The 16408-nt window shown below is 43.5% G+C and overlaps 1 protein-coding gene across 1 annotated transcript; it reads left to right on the top strand.

Moving 5' to 3' along the window:
- The first annotated feature begins 1723 nt into the window (after positions 1–1723).
- LOC122946108 (ficolin-1-like) lies at positions 1724–14941 on the top strand. The gene is made up of 8 exons (XM_044305457.1): positions 1724–1832; positions 2970–3083; positions 3380–3433; positions 4490–4528; positions 5655–5782; positions 5897–6026; positions 6693–6827; positions 14230–14941. Exons 1-8 carry the CDS (start codon positions 1763–1765, stop codon positions 14475–14477), a joined length of 918 nt encoding a protein of 305 aa, XP_044161392.1. The 5' UTR covers positions 1724–1762; the 3' UTR covers positions 14478–14941.
- The last annotated feature ends 1467 nt before the right edge of the window (positions 14942–16408 follow it).

Raw genomic sequence — 16408 nt, 5'->3', positions numbered from 1 at the left:
TGGGTCCGGTGGCCCCTCGTAAAAGGGGGGGTACTGTCACGGGGCGCCAAAGGTGCACTCGGTCTCCCATCAGCCGCAGACCTGCTGCTTAGCTTTGGGAGCGAGGATCTGTGTTTGGCTTCATTCCCAGGGCGGCTTTGCTAGCTGGGAGGCTTCCTGCAGCTAGGTCTGCCTTGAGCACCGAGCTGATCACTTGGTGCTCGACTTGTCTGTCTGTCGGTCATGTGATGCTGGCCACGTCACATGACCCTCAGACCCCACTCTAAATGCAGGCAGCCTGCTGGCCACAGGTTGCCTGTTAATTCTAGGTTTCTGGCTATTTGTTGGACTACTGAATACTCACCTGATCCTGTTCCCTGACGATCCTTTGCCTGCTCCTCCTGTACTGCGCATCCCTCCTGGTATTGTGACCTCGGCTCCCACATGACTACTCTTTGCGGACTCCTCTGGTACTTCTCTAATCTCCTGGTATTTGACCCGGGCTTCTCCTGACCATTCTTTGCTTAACCCTTTGTACTACGTAGCTCTCTTGGTTCTGACCTGGTCCGTTCACATTCCGTATTTTGTCTTTTATGTCTTCCCTGCACATATCTTAAGTAAGGGACTGTCGTTCAGTTGTCCCCTGTCATCAGGACTCGTGAGGCAAGTAGGCAGGGCTAGGGGTGAGGGTGGAGCGCAGTGGTCACTATCCTTCCCCGTGTGTGTGTGGACGTGACTGTTACACCAAATATCGACATACTGGTTGTTCCAAATTTTATTTTTAGTATCAATGTCTAAATGCACTCCCAGAGAGGAGAGGCTGCAAAATAAGGATTCTTTGTGATCGCTGGCCCTAGGCAGAGGAACACCAGGGCAGTAGGCTTGTGGGGCATATGAGAACCCATCGGGTCCAGTTGCGCCAGCAATGCCTTAAGGACTGGAACTAACTGCTGACCCATATATGCCGAACCCCAGGCCCCATTAAAATTAAACTCACCGCCAGTAGAAGTAGAAGGAGGCACCGCAGGAACAACTGGAGGATCCGGCTCCTGGACCGCGCTGACCTGACTGGCCCCGCGGGACAACCTTCTGGCTGAGTGAGTGGCTCCCCGCCTACGGCATGAATGTGACCTGCCAGAACTAGCGCTGCAGCAGCTGACCTCCGATGAAGAAGGCAACCGCCAACGAGAGGTCCTTGCGGCGGACATTTCTGCGGATCCGCTGCAAGGATTGTGAGCGGTGACGGGAACAGCTATGCCAATTGGATTTCGACCTGCGCCTAGAAAGGCGGTCAGAGCAATGTCCAGGAGAGGTGGAGGGAGAGCGCCTTTGTGGGATAACATGCTGAGCTGCCTGCTCAGGGAGAATGAGGACAGCAGGGGTCTCAGGCTGCTGTAACACAGGGACTGGCATGGGGGCTGAGGTGGGGGCTAACTGAGAAGTTGTGACAAGTACATTGGTGGGCAGTGATAGCTGACCAGCATTTTGCAAGCCATGGGAAGGGTTAACTGAGAGCTCCTCAACAGAGGAGGGGGCTGTGGGAGTGTTTCCCATTGTGTTTGAAGTGAGGAATGAAGGATTTATTGCAGGGGTATTATTTGCAGAGCGCGCCAGAGCGGGAGCACACAATGCAAGAGCGGGGGGCGGGGTCACATAGTTGGAAAAGTACAGTGGGGGGGAGGGGACACATGACATATATAAAAGGGAAGGGTCTTGGCTACAACTTTATTTAGAAAGGTCTGAGAGTCATCTGGAAGGCAGGTGTAAACTTATTGAGGCTGTGATGCGTGTGCCAGTACTACTACTGCTGGGAATGGTGTCCGGGCTCTGTAGCAGTGATCAGTCATGTCCGGGTGAGTACTTCATGAGCAACTGATCATTACTCTTTAGGCTGTGTTCACAGATTATAATTGTATTGTGATTATTGCTATGATTCTGTGAAAATTAAGACAACAGTAGCATTTATGATACCACAGCCATTTTACAGCAATGTTTTAAAAATAATATAAAGAAAAAGAGAAAAGCAATGCATTCACATTGTGTGAACACAGCCTTAACCACACGTCATGTATTAATATGAGGGTGAGGCAGAAACCAGCACAATATCAGTAAATGAACTTATACTGTGTATGAATGTATCTTGTATTTTTAAATAATAAATCAAGGCAACTGGACTTACTGTAGATTTCTTTAAAACGTTTCACTCATTCTTTCAACGAGCTTTCTCAATTCTGAGTGACTGTACAAGAATTCTCTGGGAATAAATATGTAACTGAATCAACATCTGGTAATTATACCCAGCATGGGGTCAGAGGTCATTATACCCAGCATGGGGTCAAAGGTGTTGAAACCATTAGCATAGAAGAGCCAAAACCTCTGGTCAAGATTCAGCCGTGTACTTACATCTAAAAGAAACAGGTCACACCTTTGAAGACAGTCAAGTACGTGTTTTGGATAAGGTGGCCGATTGGTACAAACGAGGTGTGAAGGAGGCCATCTACGTAAAAATGGAGAAGCCAAGCTTGAATAGAGATGGGGGGGGGGGGGGGTAGACATCTATTGTCTGCCACATACATTGCTGTCTTGACACCTTTTTCTGGGAGGTCATTGTCATCTACTGACTCCAATTAGGATAATGGGATCAACACCTTTGACCCCATGCTGGGTATAATGATCTCTGACCCCATACTGGGTATAGTTACCAGATGTTGATTCACTTACATATTTATTCCCAGAGAATTCTTGTACAGTCACTCAGGATTGAGAAAGCTCGTTGGAAAAACAAGTAAAACGTTTTCAAGAAATCTACAGTAAGTCCAGTTGCCTTGATTTAGTCTTTAAATTTACCATGACCTGGATACATGAGAACCTTCACAGACATATCTTGTATTTGTTCCTTTGGTCTTCATTTAATTTCCATTTGTGTGTCTATAACATGCTTGTAATATTTTAGCTGTCCTTCATATGTGTGTAATTTTTTTTATTGACAGAAGTGAAAGTTTTAGGGATTGGGGACACTGACAAATTGTCGATTCTTCGAGGCTGCCCTGGTTATCCTGGCCTTCCAGGTCAAAAAGGAGATGTTGGGGCACCGGGAGAAAAGGGTTAGTACAAAAATAATAACTAATGATGTTTATGGAACTATAGAATATCACCATATGTTTCATCTTATAAAATGTCCCTATATGTTTAGAAATCTATGAATTTACAAAAGGTTGGCACACATACCACAGGGGTAGTCCATGTGGCTGCTATGGGGCTCCAGTTTGGTTTTGAACCAGTTGTGATGGATGGTGAGATCTGGCACAGGGATGTGGTGGTGTCAAGCCGCCTACTATTTACCTTTGCTATAGGGTTCCCATTGTCTATGTATCACGCTGCATTTACTATTTTTTTCCAGGGCAAACAGGATCTGTGGGGGGACAAGGAAAAGTTGGACCTTCAGGAGAAAAAGGTTAGTAAAGAACTTTTACACATAATAATATATTACAATGTGAAATTCAGATAAATCTGTATTCTTTCATTAACTGGAAGCATGGCAAGGATGCCATCTTTCTGGCGTCTTCCACTTTTAAGGACTTACTTAGACATGGCTGCTGAGACTTTGAATAAGGCTGGCCATACCTATGAGATAGCTGTCAGAAAACATATCTCCATGTTCCCCTCATAAACATTGCTGATCAGCTTGGCCAGTTCTGCATGTGTTGTGAAAGAACAAAAGATTGATTTCATCTGCTTGATCCTCATCTCCCTAACATCTTCTGGCGTGGGAGAATTGAGAACCATACATGTTACATGGTTGACGAAATCAGCAAGCATTGGCTGACATTTATCTAATGTCTATGGTCATCTTTACCATCGGCCGTTGCATTCCAAGTCACCTTTTTAAGAAGGTTCCAGGAAGCTGAGATACTGCTAGCTGTTTGGTGCTGTGACCATTTTTGTGCCCTCATAGAAGATGTAAGATGCTCATTTCTCAGCTGATAGCAGAGGGATGTTCACATGATAGCCAATGATCGGGAATGAAGGTTCGGATTCGTTGACATGATTATTGTCCTGTGTAGAAAGGCCTTTATGCAGCTCTGCACTATAAGAACTCCACCAAACAGCTCCACGTATCTCAGCTTCCTGGTGCCCTACAGTGTGGAATATTGGAGACTGATTTCCAACCATGGCAAAATATGTTGTCCACTTTGACATGGTTGGCCTGGCCCCACAACCAGAGGGTCAGAAGATCCTTTGCTGAACCCAGGCTCTGATACAATAATGAGCCCAAGTTCTGATATAGTTGGTGGAGATTCTATGGGCACACTTATAGCAGACCAAAAAATATCAGGATGTAAAAATCTTTCTTTACAGGCTGCATTTTTAGATATTTCAAACCATGGGCATTTTGGGTAAAATCGGATTGTACGTTCTACCATCTACCTGAGAGCTGAGGGGGGATATGGAAGGACAACTGCTCTAATAAATGCTCCTTTACATTTATATATATATCTTTTCCTTATAGGAGAGAAAGGAGAAAGTGGGGCGACTGAGCCAGTGTATGGTAAGTTAGGTGTCTAAAGACCCCATTACACGGGGAAATGATCGTCCAAGTGATCGTTCCCTATCATGGCCCTGTGTAAGTACGTCCATCAATTATCAACAAACGAGACAAAGCTCATTTATTGTTGATTACATCTTTTATGTGAACATAGAAATTATGGCTAGTCGGCAGCATATCCCCTCAGTTAAAGCAGGAGAAGTGCTGCTGACAGATATGCAAACCATGTGAGGACCTACAACCATCCTCATATATAAATTGAAAAAAATAAGCGACTTATGGTCCCATTAGATGGGACAATTCAGCAGGCGATTGTCAGGAAGGAAACCTTCCTTTCCGGCAATCGCCTGCTCATCAGTGGAGGAGATTACTGCATGTAAATGCAGCGATCTCCTCCACAGTATTTAGACAACAGAATTTGTTGCCGGCAAACAACGATTTAGATGCCTGCACAAATGATCCAATTACCCGAAGAACGAGCATTTCGCTCATTCATTGGGTAATCGGCAGCACCTTTTCACCACCAGATAATCGCTAATGAGCGGATTCTTAGCCCATGTAAAGGGACTGTTACTATATAGTATCTTCATTCGTTATGGCTGATTATTTGCCCGTGTAAATGGATCCTCAGTGAGAGCTGAACCTCTGCTCCACCAATGGTCCCCTGACAATAAGTTGACCACAAGGTCTTCTGCTGCCAGGACCCAATGTGATCAGTTGTAATTTGTGAGGGGACCTGGGAGCAAGTGTTTAGTTCCCCTAAAACAGCACCACAGGGGAGATCAAGTATTATACAGTTTCTATTGAGATGGGTTGGGAAGGAATTGGAAAAATGGGGTGAGGAAAATTGGCTTCTACCTCACAAGTTTTTTTTTGCCTTCCTCTGGGTCAACCTGCAGGATAACAGGCTGAACTGGATGGACAGATGTCTTTTTTCGGCCTTATAAACTATTTTACTATGTAACTCAATAGTCTTTCTGTGTGCTCAGAAATGTAGGGTCTTCTGAAATGAAAGATGTTCTTTATAGCTGCGTTCTGCTCCTCATGATAGGTGACAATCCTAAATAAAGAACCCTATCCTTCTATTAAATCAAAATTAGCTAAAATAATTTTTCTATATGTCTCATAGCTGCTAGGAACTGCAAAGAAATACGATATCAGGGGGCAGTCCTCAGTGACTGGTACAACATAAACCCAGATGGCAGCCAGCCCCTGAAAGTCCTGTGTGATATGGACACAGATGATGGAGGATGGATTGTAAGTATATACAACATGTGAACAGGAAGTTACAAGGAGGTAATTTATTTGGAAAATGTGGATCCATTGCGACCATATCCTCTCCTATTGAATCTGATCTTCTCTTGCCTTTAGGTAATACAGAGACGTTGGGATGGGTCAGTAGACTTCTTCCGCACTTGGGCTGCTTATAAGAAAGGTTTTGGCAGTCGGCTAAGTGAGTTTTGGCTGGGGAATGACAATATTCATCAAATAACTTCAACAGGTAATGAGAAACCTGTAGATTACTTTTTTTATTATAAAATTTTATTATTTTTTCTGCTCGCTGCTGGACCTATTACTGTGTATCCAAGGTTGAAGGGTCTATAAGCAGTTGTCGCTGGCCTGTTATGGACCAGCTGACCTAGAGCTCCATTATTTGAGGGCACTGCTCATCATCTTCTCTGGTTTATAAAACTAGATTAGGATAGAGTTTTGGTTACTGCATTTACCCAAAGTTGGACTTACAGATCCACATCCTTGTTCTGGAGATCCCTACCATCTTTTCTAGACCACACATAATGGCTATGTAGAATTGAAGTGGTCCATACACATAAGATAGCTATTGGCCTAATGCTTGTCAACAGTTATTTCTATCCCGATCGTCTCACTCCCAGGCATGATATGTATTTCTCAGGTCAGTTCTGGTCATAAGACCAGGTATTTAACAAAGGCCCTGGCTTGAACATAGGGCTCCATATCTCTGAAGATGTCCTATAAGATTTGTGCTGCAGTTAGGTTTGCATAGAATTGTTTACTCCGAGACTAAAGTGTGGTATGGTCTCCTTCATGTTGTTGGAATGAGTTCAGTTTGGGAAAGGCTCTTCAAGCCTTCTTTTTGTAGCTATGTTAGTTTCCAGCTTCTAAAGCTTCTGTTCTCATCTATCTCCAGGAACATGGGAATTACGTGTTGATCTACAAGATTTTGAAGGCAAAATCGTGTACGCCAAGTATGCAAGCTTCAAAGTATTGGATGAATCAGAGAAATACAAATTAATACTTGGAGCCTATCAGGAAGGAACTGCAGGTGAGAGGCAATTTGGCCAAAATGTCCTTCACAGAGGTTTGTTTAACTCCATATAAAATAACCTCTAATACGCTGGCTGAATGGGAGCAGTAGCTCTACAGGTGGCCCTGGATGACCCCCAAAGGTTGTATAGGATTATGAATACACCAAACAGTGTGTATTGATATGTTAGCTATGTACAGTGCCTTGCAATAGTATTCGCCCCCTTGACTTTTTTTTATGTTTTGGTGCCTCACAACCTGGAATTAACATGGATTGTTTGAGGATTTGCATCATTTAATTTACAGAACACGTCCACAACTTTGAAGATGTTTTTTTATTTATTTTTTTATTGTGAAGCAAACAACAAATAGGACAAAATAACAGAAAAAGCCAATGTGCAGAACTATTCACCCCCCTAAAGTCAATACTCTGTAGAGCCCCTTTTGCGGCAATCACAGCTCCAAGTCGCTTTGGATAAGTCTCTATGAGCATTCGCCACATCTTACCACTGGGATTTTTGCCCATTCCTCCTTGCAAAACTGCTCCAGCTCCTTCAGGTTGGATGTTTGTGCTTGTGAACAGCGATCTTTACGTCTGACCACAGATTTTCTATTGGATTGAGATCTGGGCTGTGACTAGGCCAATCCAACACATTTACATGTTTCCCTTAAACCAGTCAAGTGTTTCTTTAGCCGTGTGTTTGGGGTCATTGTCCTGCTGGAAGGTGACCCTCCGTCCTAGCCTCAAATCACGCACAGAGTGGTGCAGGTTCTGCTCAAGAATATCCCTGTATTTAGCACTATCCATCTTTCCCTCCACTTTGACCAGTTTCCCAGTCCCATCCCCCCAGCATGATGCTGCCCCCACCATGTCTCACTGTGGGGATGGTGTTCTTTAGGTGATGTGATGTTCTGAGTTTGCGCCAGACATAGCGTTTTCTTTGATGGCCGAAAAGTTCAATTTTAGTCAGACCAGAGCACCTTCCTCCATACATTTTGGAAGTTTCCCATATGCCTTTTCACTTTTTCAGAACGTGCCTTTTTGTTTTTATACTCAAGGTGGTGGCTCACTTCAGGCAGAGTTCTGGATAAGGTGCTGCTAGCCCAATTAGAGGGACACCCACCCTCTAGAAGTGAGTAATCGATATATAACCAGGGTTAGGGTGAGCACACAACACTTGTACCACAGTATTAGATGATGTGCATAAAATTTAATGAAATCACAATTGGACTACACGTGTACAATAATAATAAAATTCAAATAAAATATTCAAAATAAAATCAAAGGTAATACTGATATCCACACAATCAAGGTTCTTGTATAGGATGGGTCCCTATATTCACAACATACTGATGTGTGTATGTGTCTGCATCGTTATGGGTTACTGTGCAGGTGCTGAACTTCAGTGTCCAATGGTGTGTATACACACGTAGGTTGATAATGCAACTCCTAATTCCTGCACACTATTCCGGTGCTTGTGTTGTCTGCAAGTTCCAGTCTGGGCAATGCAGTTTTACCCAGCTATACTCCTGCTCATATAGTATTCCACCCCACAGTGTCGTTTAGCAGAATGTACGTAGTGGGGTTATTTGTGCTGGTTTTGTCTCCTGCCCCTCACATAGGATTTCACAGATGGATTTCACAGCCTTCTTACCTTCCTGTTGGTTTGTATCCCGTAAGTCTCTTTGAGGACGTGCAAGGTGACGGCGAGCGGCGCGGGGCACTGCCGCCATCTCGCTCCTACCACCGATAGTCCGCTTGCCCGAAATCTCGCAGGACTTGAAGCGTGGTCTGTGTCCAGTCAGTGAAGAGCCGTAAATGTGAAACAATTTACTCTGCGTCCTGTTTGTCCAAATGTTCCTCTATTTGGATGTTGTTAGCATGGCCATGCATAAAGGTGCGGAGGTGCTTCTCTCACAGGTGTGCAGCCCAGACGCGTTTCGGGAACTCTCCTTCCCTTCGTCAGTGGTACAGCATCACCTGTCTGCCTCCGCCTTTTATATCCTTGTTAAGCACCAAATCCTGGAACACTGGATTCACTACAGAAGGAAAAATTTGCATGCGTTTTTGCTATGCGTTTTTCCTGCGATTTTTTTTTTTTTGTATACATGCGTTTTTCATGATATATATTCCTTCTTGCATTCTACATGTCTTGTATAAACAGAATTATTATTACAGATTGCCTATGGGAGTTATTCCTATTTTTCTGGATCTCCAATATAGAATAATAAAATCTATTCTGTGGATACATTCATTTGACCTTGCTGTTGGTCATTATATTTTCATATACTGTACATTGTTAAAATATAGATAATAAATACATGAATAAAAATATAAAATTATAAAATATACTTTAATTAAGATAAATGAGAGAGAAAATGAGAGAGAAAAAATGAATAAAAATGCATGGTCAGGTATACTGAAGGGTACACGACTTTTGAGGTCCAAATTATATTGGACTTGATCGTGGTATATAGGACTGGGGGCCCACCTCCGAGTCCACGACTCAGTGTCGATAAGCGACCCGACTGAGTCGCAAGAGTCGGAACGGGGGCACCCAGTCTATAAGAACCCGAAGATCTCTAATTCTGCGTTTAATCCCACTGGCAACAGCAATCCAAACTCATAGATGTGTCTTGATTCTATTCTAGACATCTGCTTAATAAAGTTTCCCCCCGCCAGTGTTTCTCCACTTTTTCAAGAGCCATAAACACCAGGCCAGACGGGTCCTTATTGTGGATATCTTTATAGTGTTTGGATAGACAATGTTTGTCATACCCCTTTCTTATATTGGCTATATGTTCAGCCATCCTGGTCTTCATAGGGCGTTTAGTTCTGCCTATGTACTGTCTCCTACAAGGGCACTGAATCAGATAGATGACACCGGCAGTATTGCAGGATAGGCAGTCTTTAATCTCCCATGTATGGTTATTTTTTGTTGAAGAAATTGTAGTGGTCTTCCTAGATGTAGAATTGACCTTACATGCCATACATTTACCGCATTTAAAAAAGCCCTGAAGATTCATCCAGGTGCCCAGAATTGTATTCTTGTTTTTCGATATCTTTGGTGTTTTGATCGATGGGGCTATTTTTAAACCTAGATTAGGTGCCTTTGTAAATGTTAATGATGGTATCACTGGTAGGAGATGCCCTACTTTTTTATCACTCAGAATGTGGTGCCAGTGGGTTTTGATGATTTTCTGTAACCGCTTGTGACTGCTGTTGAATGGGAGGATAATTCTAGTGTTTATGGCTTCACTCTTTTGTGTTGTTTCCCTCACTGGTTTCTCGCTTGTGAACCAGATCCTTTTATCTAATTTCCTGGTTCTCTCTAGTGTAGTATCAACCACCTGTTCGGGATATTTCTTCTCTATAAACTGATCCTTCATTTTAGCTGCTTCTGTCCCATTCGGCCAGTTCCGCAGAATCAGAAGAAATTGTACACAGGATCAAGACTTTGAGGCAGAAGCAGCTAAAATGAAGGATCAGTTTATAGAGAGGAAATATCGCCCTAACCCTGGTTATATACCTTTTTGCTTTTAGTTGAAAGTAATGGCTTTCTTCTGGCCACCCTGCCATAAAGCCCAACTCTATGGAGCGTACGGCTTATTGTCGACCTATGTACAGATACTCCAGTCTCTGCTGTGGAACTCTGCAGATCCTTCAGGATTACCTTAGGTCTCTGTGGTGCTTCTCTGATTTATGCCCTTCTTGCCCGGTTCATGAGGTTTTTTTTATAACCTAACCCTGACTTGTACTTCTCAACATTGTCCCTTACTTGTTTGGAGAGATCCTTGGTCTTCATGGCAGTGTTTGGTTAGTGATGCCTCTTGCTTAGGTGTTGCAGCCTCTGGGGCCTTTCAAAAAAGGTGTGTATATGTAATGACAGATCATGTAACACTTAGATTGCACACAGGTGGACATCGTTTCACTAATTATGTGACTTCTGAAGCTAATTGGTTGCACCAGAACTTTTTATGGGTTTCCTAACAAAGGGAATGAATACATACGCAAATGGAAATTTTCTGTTTTCTATTTCTAAACAATAGTTTTATTTATATATCTGTAAAGAATAAATCAAGGCAACTGGACGTACTGTAGATTTCTTGAAGAAATCTACAGTACGTCCAGTTGCCTTGATTTATTCTTTACAGATATACCATGACCTGGATAAATGAGAACATCCACAGACTTTTATTTAGATATTTTTCTCATTTCACTTCACCAACTTAAACTATTGTGTTCTGATCACATAAAATTCAGATTAACAAAACATTAAACTTAAGGCTGTAATGTAACAAAACACGAAAAAAGTCAAGGGGGGTAAATACTTTTGCAAGGCACTGTATAATATGTGTACTGGGAAACTATAGTGCTGCCTGATGCTGTCTATTGGATTAATGAATTGTTAGGGGTTCTTAGATTTTTAATTAGTGATGGCTATCTTGCTAAAGGGTCTGCTGCCAGTACCTGCTCGTCAACAAGGTACTCGTTTGTACTGACTTAACCACTTCAGCGCCCCTAGCTTAAACCCCCTTAATGACCAAACCACTTTTTACAATTCTGCACTACACTACTTTCACGGTTTATTGCTCGGTAATACAACTTACCACCCAAATGAATTTTACCTACTTTTCTTCTCACTAATAGAGCTTTCATTTGGTGGTATTTCATTGCTGCTGACATTTTACTTTTTTTGATATTAATCGAAATTGACCAAAAGTTTTGCAAAAAAATGAAATTTTTCACTTTCTGTTGTAAAATTTTTCAAATAAAACGACATTTCTATATACATTTTTCTCAGAATTTATTGTTCTACATGTCTTTGATAAAAAAAAATGCAATAAGTGTATATTTATTGGTTTGGGTAAAAATTATAGCGTTTACAAACTATGGTGCAGAAATGTGAATTTACGCACTTTGACTTTCTGAGCACCTGTCATGTTTCCTGAGGTTCTACAATGCCCAGGCAGTAGAAACACCCCACAAATGACCCCATTTCGGAAAGTAGACACCCTAAGGTATTCGCTGATGGGCATAGTGAGTTTAGTGAGTTCATCAAAGTTTTTATTTTTTGTCACAAGTTAGCGGAAGATTTTTTTTTTTTTTTCTTACAAAGTCTTGTATTCCACTAACTTGTGACAAAAAATTAAATTTTAACTGAACTCACCATACCCCTCACGGAATACCTTGGGGTGTCTTCTTTCCAAAATGGGGTCACCTGTGGGGTATTTATACTGCCCTGGCATTTTAGGGGCCCTAAAGCGTGAGAAATAGTTTGTAATCCAAATGTGTAAAAAAGGCCCTGTGAAATCGTAAAGATACTGTTTGGAATTTGGGCCCCTTTGCCCACCTAGGCTGCAAAAAAGTGTCACACATGTGGTATCGCCGTACTCAGGAGAAGTAGGGCAATGTGTTTTGGGGTGTATTTTTACACATACCCATGCTGGGTGAGAGAAATATCTCTGTAAATGACAACTTTTCCCATTTGTTTATACAAAGTTGTCATTTTACAGAGATATTTCTCTCACCCAGCATGGGTATATGTAAAAATACACGCCAAAACACATTGCCCAACTTCTCCTGAGTACGGCGATACCACATGTGTGACACTTTTTTGCAGCCTAGGTGCGCAAAGGGGCCCAAATTCCAATGAGTACCTTTTAGGAGGGCATTTTTAGGCATTTGGATTCTCACGCTTTAGGGCCCCTAAAATGCCAGGGCAGTATAAATACCCCACATGTGACCCCACTTTGGAAAGAAGACACCCCAAGGTATTCCGTGAGGGGCATGTCGAGTTCCTAGAATATATTTTTTTTTGGCACAAGTTAGAGGAAAATGATTTTGTAAGAGAAAAAAATAAAATAAAATAATTTTCCGCTAACTTGTGCCAAAAAAAACAAACTTCTATGAACTCGCCATGCCCCTCAAAAGTGATCTTTATAGCGCCGCGGCGATTTTACTGTGTTTTTGCAGTGATCAGAAAAAAAAATAATTCTGTCACTGTGGCGGGGCGGACTGAATGCAAGTGTGCGCACAAGATCAGGCCTGATCGGGCGAACACTGCGTTTTTTGTAGAGCCTATAGAACATGTCCTATTCTTTTCTGCAATTGCGGACAAGAAAAGGCATTTTCCATATAGTTCTGGCAATGTGCCGATCCGCAAAATGCGGAAAGCATATTGCCGGTGTCCGTGTTTTGAAGATCCGTGGTGTCCGTGTTTTGTGGATCCGCAAAACACATACGGATGTCTGAATGGAGCCTTACAGGGGGGTGATCAATGACAGGGGGGTGATCAGGGGTTAAAAAGTGACAGGGGGGGGTGTAGTGCAGTGGTGCTTGGTGCTACTTACAGAGTAACCTGTGTCCTCTGGTGGTCGATCCAAGCAAAAGGGACCACCAGAGGACCAGGTAGCAGGTATATCAGACGCTGTTAACAAAACAGCATCTGATATACCTTCCAAGGGTTAAAAAAAATCGCATCTAAGCCTGCCAGCGAATGATCGCCGCTGGCAGGCTGTAGATCCACTCGTTTACCTTGCGATCCTGTGAACGCTCGCTCCTGTGTGCGCGCGTTCACAGGAAATCTCGCGAGATGACGCGTAGATGCGTCAAGTAGGAATAAACCAACCGCCCGCAGGACGCATCCCTGCATTAGGTGGTCGGGAAGCGGTTAAAAAAGAAAGTAGGAATTCTGAACATCCGCTGTTCAGGATCTTCATCTCCAGCGGTAGCGATCACAAAGAGTGTCTCTCACTCTGGAGGACCTGTCCTGTCCTGGTGATGCAGAAGGTAAATTGAGCAATTGCAGGTTACACCACTGATTGGTTAGGGGTGGGGTGGTTAGCAGGGGGACACTATGGGGGTCATTTACTAACTGATATACTGTATGATAGTTTTCAGTATTTTCTATATCTGTCACACATTTGTGGTTGAATCTGTGACTTTTCCTCGCTCACGCAGGTCTGAAGAAGGTGTGTGGTGTGGACGGGGAAGAGGGCCTCATTTATCAGTTTGTACAACTGTTTTAGACATAGAAAATGTTCTAAGTCTACACCAGCAAGGAAGGTGTTTGAGGAGAAGGCAGCGCTCGTATGGCCGGCTCTGCTTACCTGCTCACTGCAGCAATTACAGCGGTGACCAAGTGTAATTACAACTATGGCGTCTCTGTTCAATTCAATGGGATGGTTCCGTCTGTTCAAGTGGATCGGAGGGAGCCATCCCATAGAAGTGAATGAGGACACCATAGTTGCAATTACACCTGCTCACCGTTGCAATTCCTGCGGCGAGCAGGAAAACAGAGGAGAAGGCAGCGCCCTGATATTGATGACATATCGTGAGGATCGGTCATCAATAGTAAAAAGCCCGGACAACTCCTTTAAACCGTTCTGATATTTGATATGTCTCTGTCATTTTGCAGGAGATTCTATGGGAGGTCTAAACAACATGAAGTTTAGCACTAAAGATGAAGACAACGACATTCTTGAGGGCAGTTGTTCCTCACTGTATAAAGGCGGCTGGTGGTATAGCGATTGCCACAGGGCAAACCTTAATGGACTCTACCACCTAGGAGTGCACACATCTGCTGCAGATGGCATCAACTGGTATGCTGGCAGAGGGTACCAATACTCGTACAAGCATGCAGAAATGAAGATTAGGCCTGTTTAGATGGAGGAACAGTCCCAGCAATTTGTGGATTTTCAAATATTTGTTGAAAGATTCTTGTATTTTCTAACTGCATTAATGAATGCCAAAGCTCAGTGTGGGCGACCCTGACTGCACGGGCCTGGTGGGTGAAGGGTTCAGTTTGGCTAGAGATGGCAGAGTGTATTGGCTAGATTTTCCTTCACCTGGGAAGACTAAGTTCTCTGCTCTAGGCCTTTATTTAAATGCCCTGACCAATGTGCGGTGGCCCAGCACCCAGTGCAAATGTCTCACCAGCTTCCCCTTCCTATAGATAGTCCTTGTAAATAGCTCCCTATAGATTTGGCTCTAGGTAGGACTGGGAAAGTTTAGGCATCCTGGGCCCCAAGTGCAAAAGCAATGCTGGGCCTCCAATTAACCACCGATTACTCCACATTCCATCATTTCTAGTGCTGATATCCTATATATAAAATGTGTATATATATATCAATAAATCTATTATATTCCTACATTTTCATTGACTGCTTTACTGATATGAGTTTCAAAAACTTCAATAGATCAAAATGGGATCATGGGCCTCATATATCACAACTGTCTACAGAGAAACCTCCCTCACCTACCATGTGCCATTTATAATTCAATTTATAATAATAGTCATTTTTTATGTGTCAGTGCTTCCCATAAGGAGAGCGCCATGTCCCCAAACTCCGACTGTCACATATTATTAGGCCGTCACTACACGTCAGCGGATTTGATGAGGATTTACACTGGATCTGCACCTAGAATCCAGAACATGTACTCATAGCTTGTCAGCAACACGCCAGGCAAAACCGATAAATTATGCCTGGTTCAGTATCTGAGACGGTGGAGCACGACCCACCAAAGGGAGCATCTTAAGACACTAGATGTGGCATTGAAGCCCGAGCAGGAAGGCAGGTCCACCACTGCAATAATGGTATGTAGTCCCTCGCCGGAATGAAGTCCCTTGGGCCCATCAGAGGAAATGATTGTGAAGACCCACCTTCGGAGTTTACAGGCCCTTACGGGCCCTGTTCCATTAGGGTTCCATTATAGTGAGAGAATGGGCCCATCAAAGGATTCTTTGGTACTCTATTGGGCCAGTCCAACCCTGTAGTCACTGAAGAAGACATGATAAAAGGGTTATCCGATGATTGATGTTAAAAAAAATAAAAAAATCTGACATCATGAGAATCTCTTTCTAACACAGCTAGAACCAGCCCTGTACCTGACATGGATCCAGTGATCTCTCCAGTCATTGCTCTGCTAGAGTTATTTGGAGTATCTTTTCAGCTGCAGCTCTCTCCCATAATGGTGGCAGCGGGGGTGCACCTAGCCTTTCTGCTGCCTGAGGCAAAAACTGAAACAGCCGCCCTCCAATGCCAATTTCTTAACTTAACCCCTTTGTCACAATGAATGCGCTCATTGCCCATGGCCCTTCCGCTGCCCCCCTCTTGCCCCTAGCTGGTGCTGCCTGAGGCGATCGCCTCACCTGGCCTCATTGGTGATGCACCCCTGACGGAGGCATGTCCTTTGTGCAATAGCACTCAACCTATCACAGCTCAGAAGGCAGGTCCAATGTAACTGTCACAGCTTCTAACAGTAGATCCAGCTGATGGCAGCTGAAGGATGGAACAGAGCATGTGTGACCATCTCAGAGATGTTAGTGAGGGGGATGGAGAAAAAAGGAAAATGACAAACAGCGGCTATACTAAATTTCTAATTAGATGTAATTATAAAAATATTAAGATCCAGGTCTCACTGGGCGCCAAAGGTGCACTCGGTCTCCCATCAGCCGCAGACCTGCTGCTTAGCTTTGAGAGCGAGGATCTGTGTTTGGCCTCGTTCCCAGGGCGGCTTTGCTAGCTAGGAGGCTCCCTGCTCCTAGGTCTGCCTTGAGCGCCGAGCTGATCACTCGGTGCTCGACTTGTCTGTCT

Source organism: Bufo gargarizans, chromosome 9 (genome assembly GCF_014858855.1).
Source record: "Bufo gargarizans isolate SCDJY-AF-19 chromosome 9, ASM1485885v1, whole genome shotgun sequence".
Classification (NCBI taxonomy): Eukaryota; Metazoa; Chordata; class Amphibia; order Anura; family Bufonidae; genus Bufo; species Bufo gargarizans.
The sequence above is the reverse complement of the archived record's forward strand: the minus strand, read 5'-3'. Positions and strand labels throughout refer to the sequence as shown.

What these genes read in the sequence shown, in the direction of transcription:
- LOC122946108 (XM_044305457.1), top strand. Translation starts at nt 1,763, where the DNA reads ATGCGTGTGCCAGTACTACTACTGCTGGGAATGGTGTCCGGGCTCTGT. An exon ending in TGGACCTTCAGGAGAAAAAG is followed by an intron (nt 3,434 to 4,489) that starts GTTAGTAAAGAA and finishes TTTTCCTTATAG; the next exon opens with GAGAGAAAGGAGAAAGTGGG. An exon ending in CTATCAGGAAGGAACTGCAG is followed by an intron (nt 6,828 to 14,229) that starts GTGAGAGGCAAT and finishes GTCATTTTGCAG; the next exon opens with GAGATTCTATGGGAGGTCTA.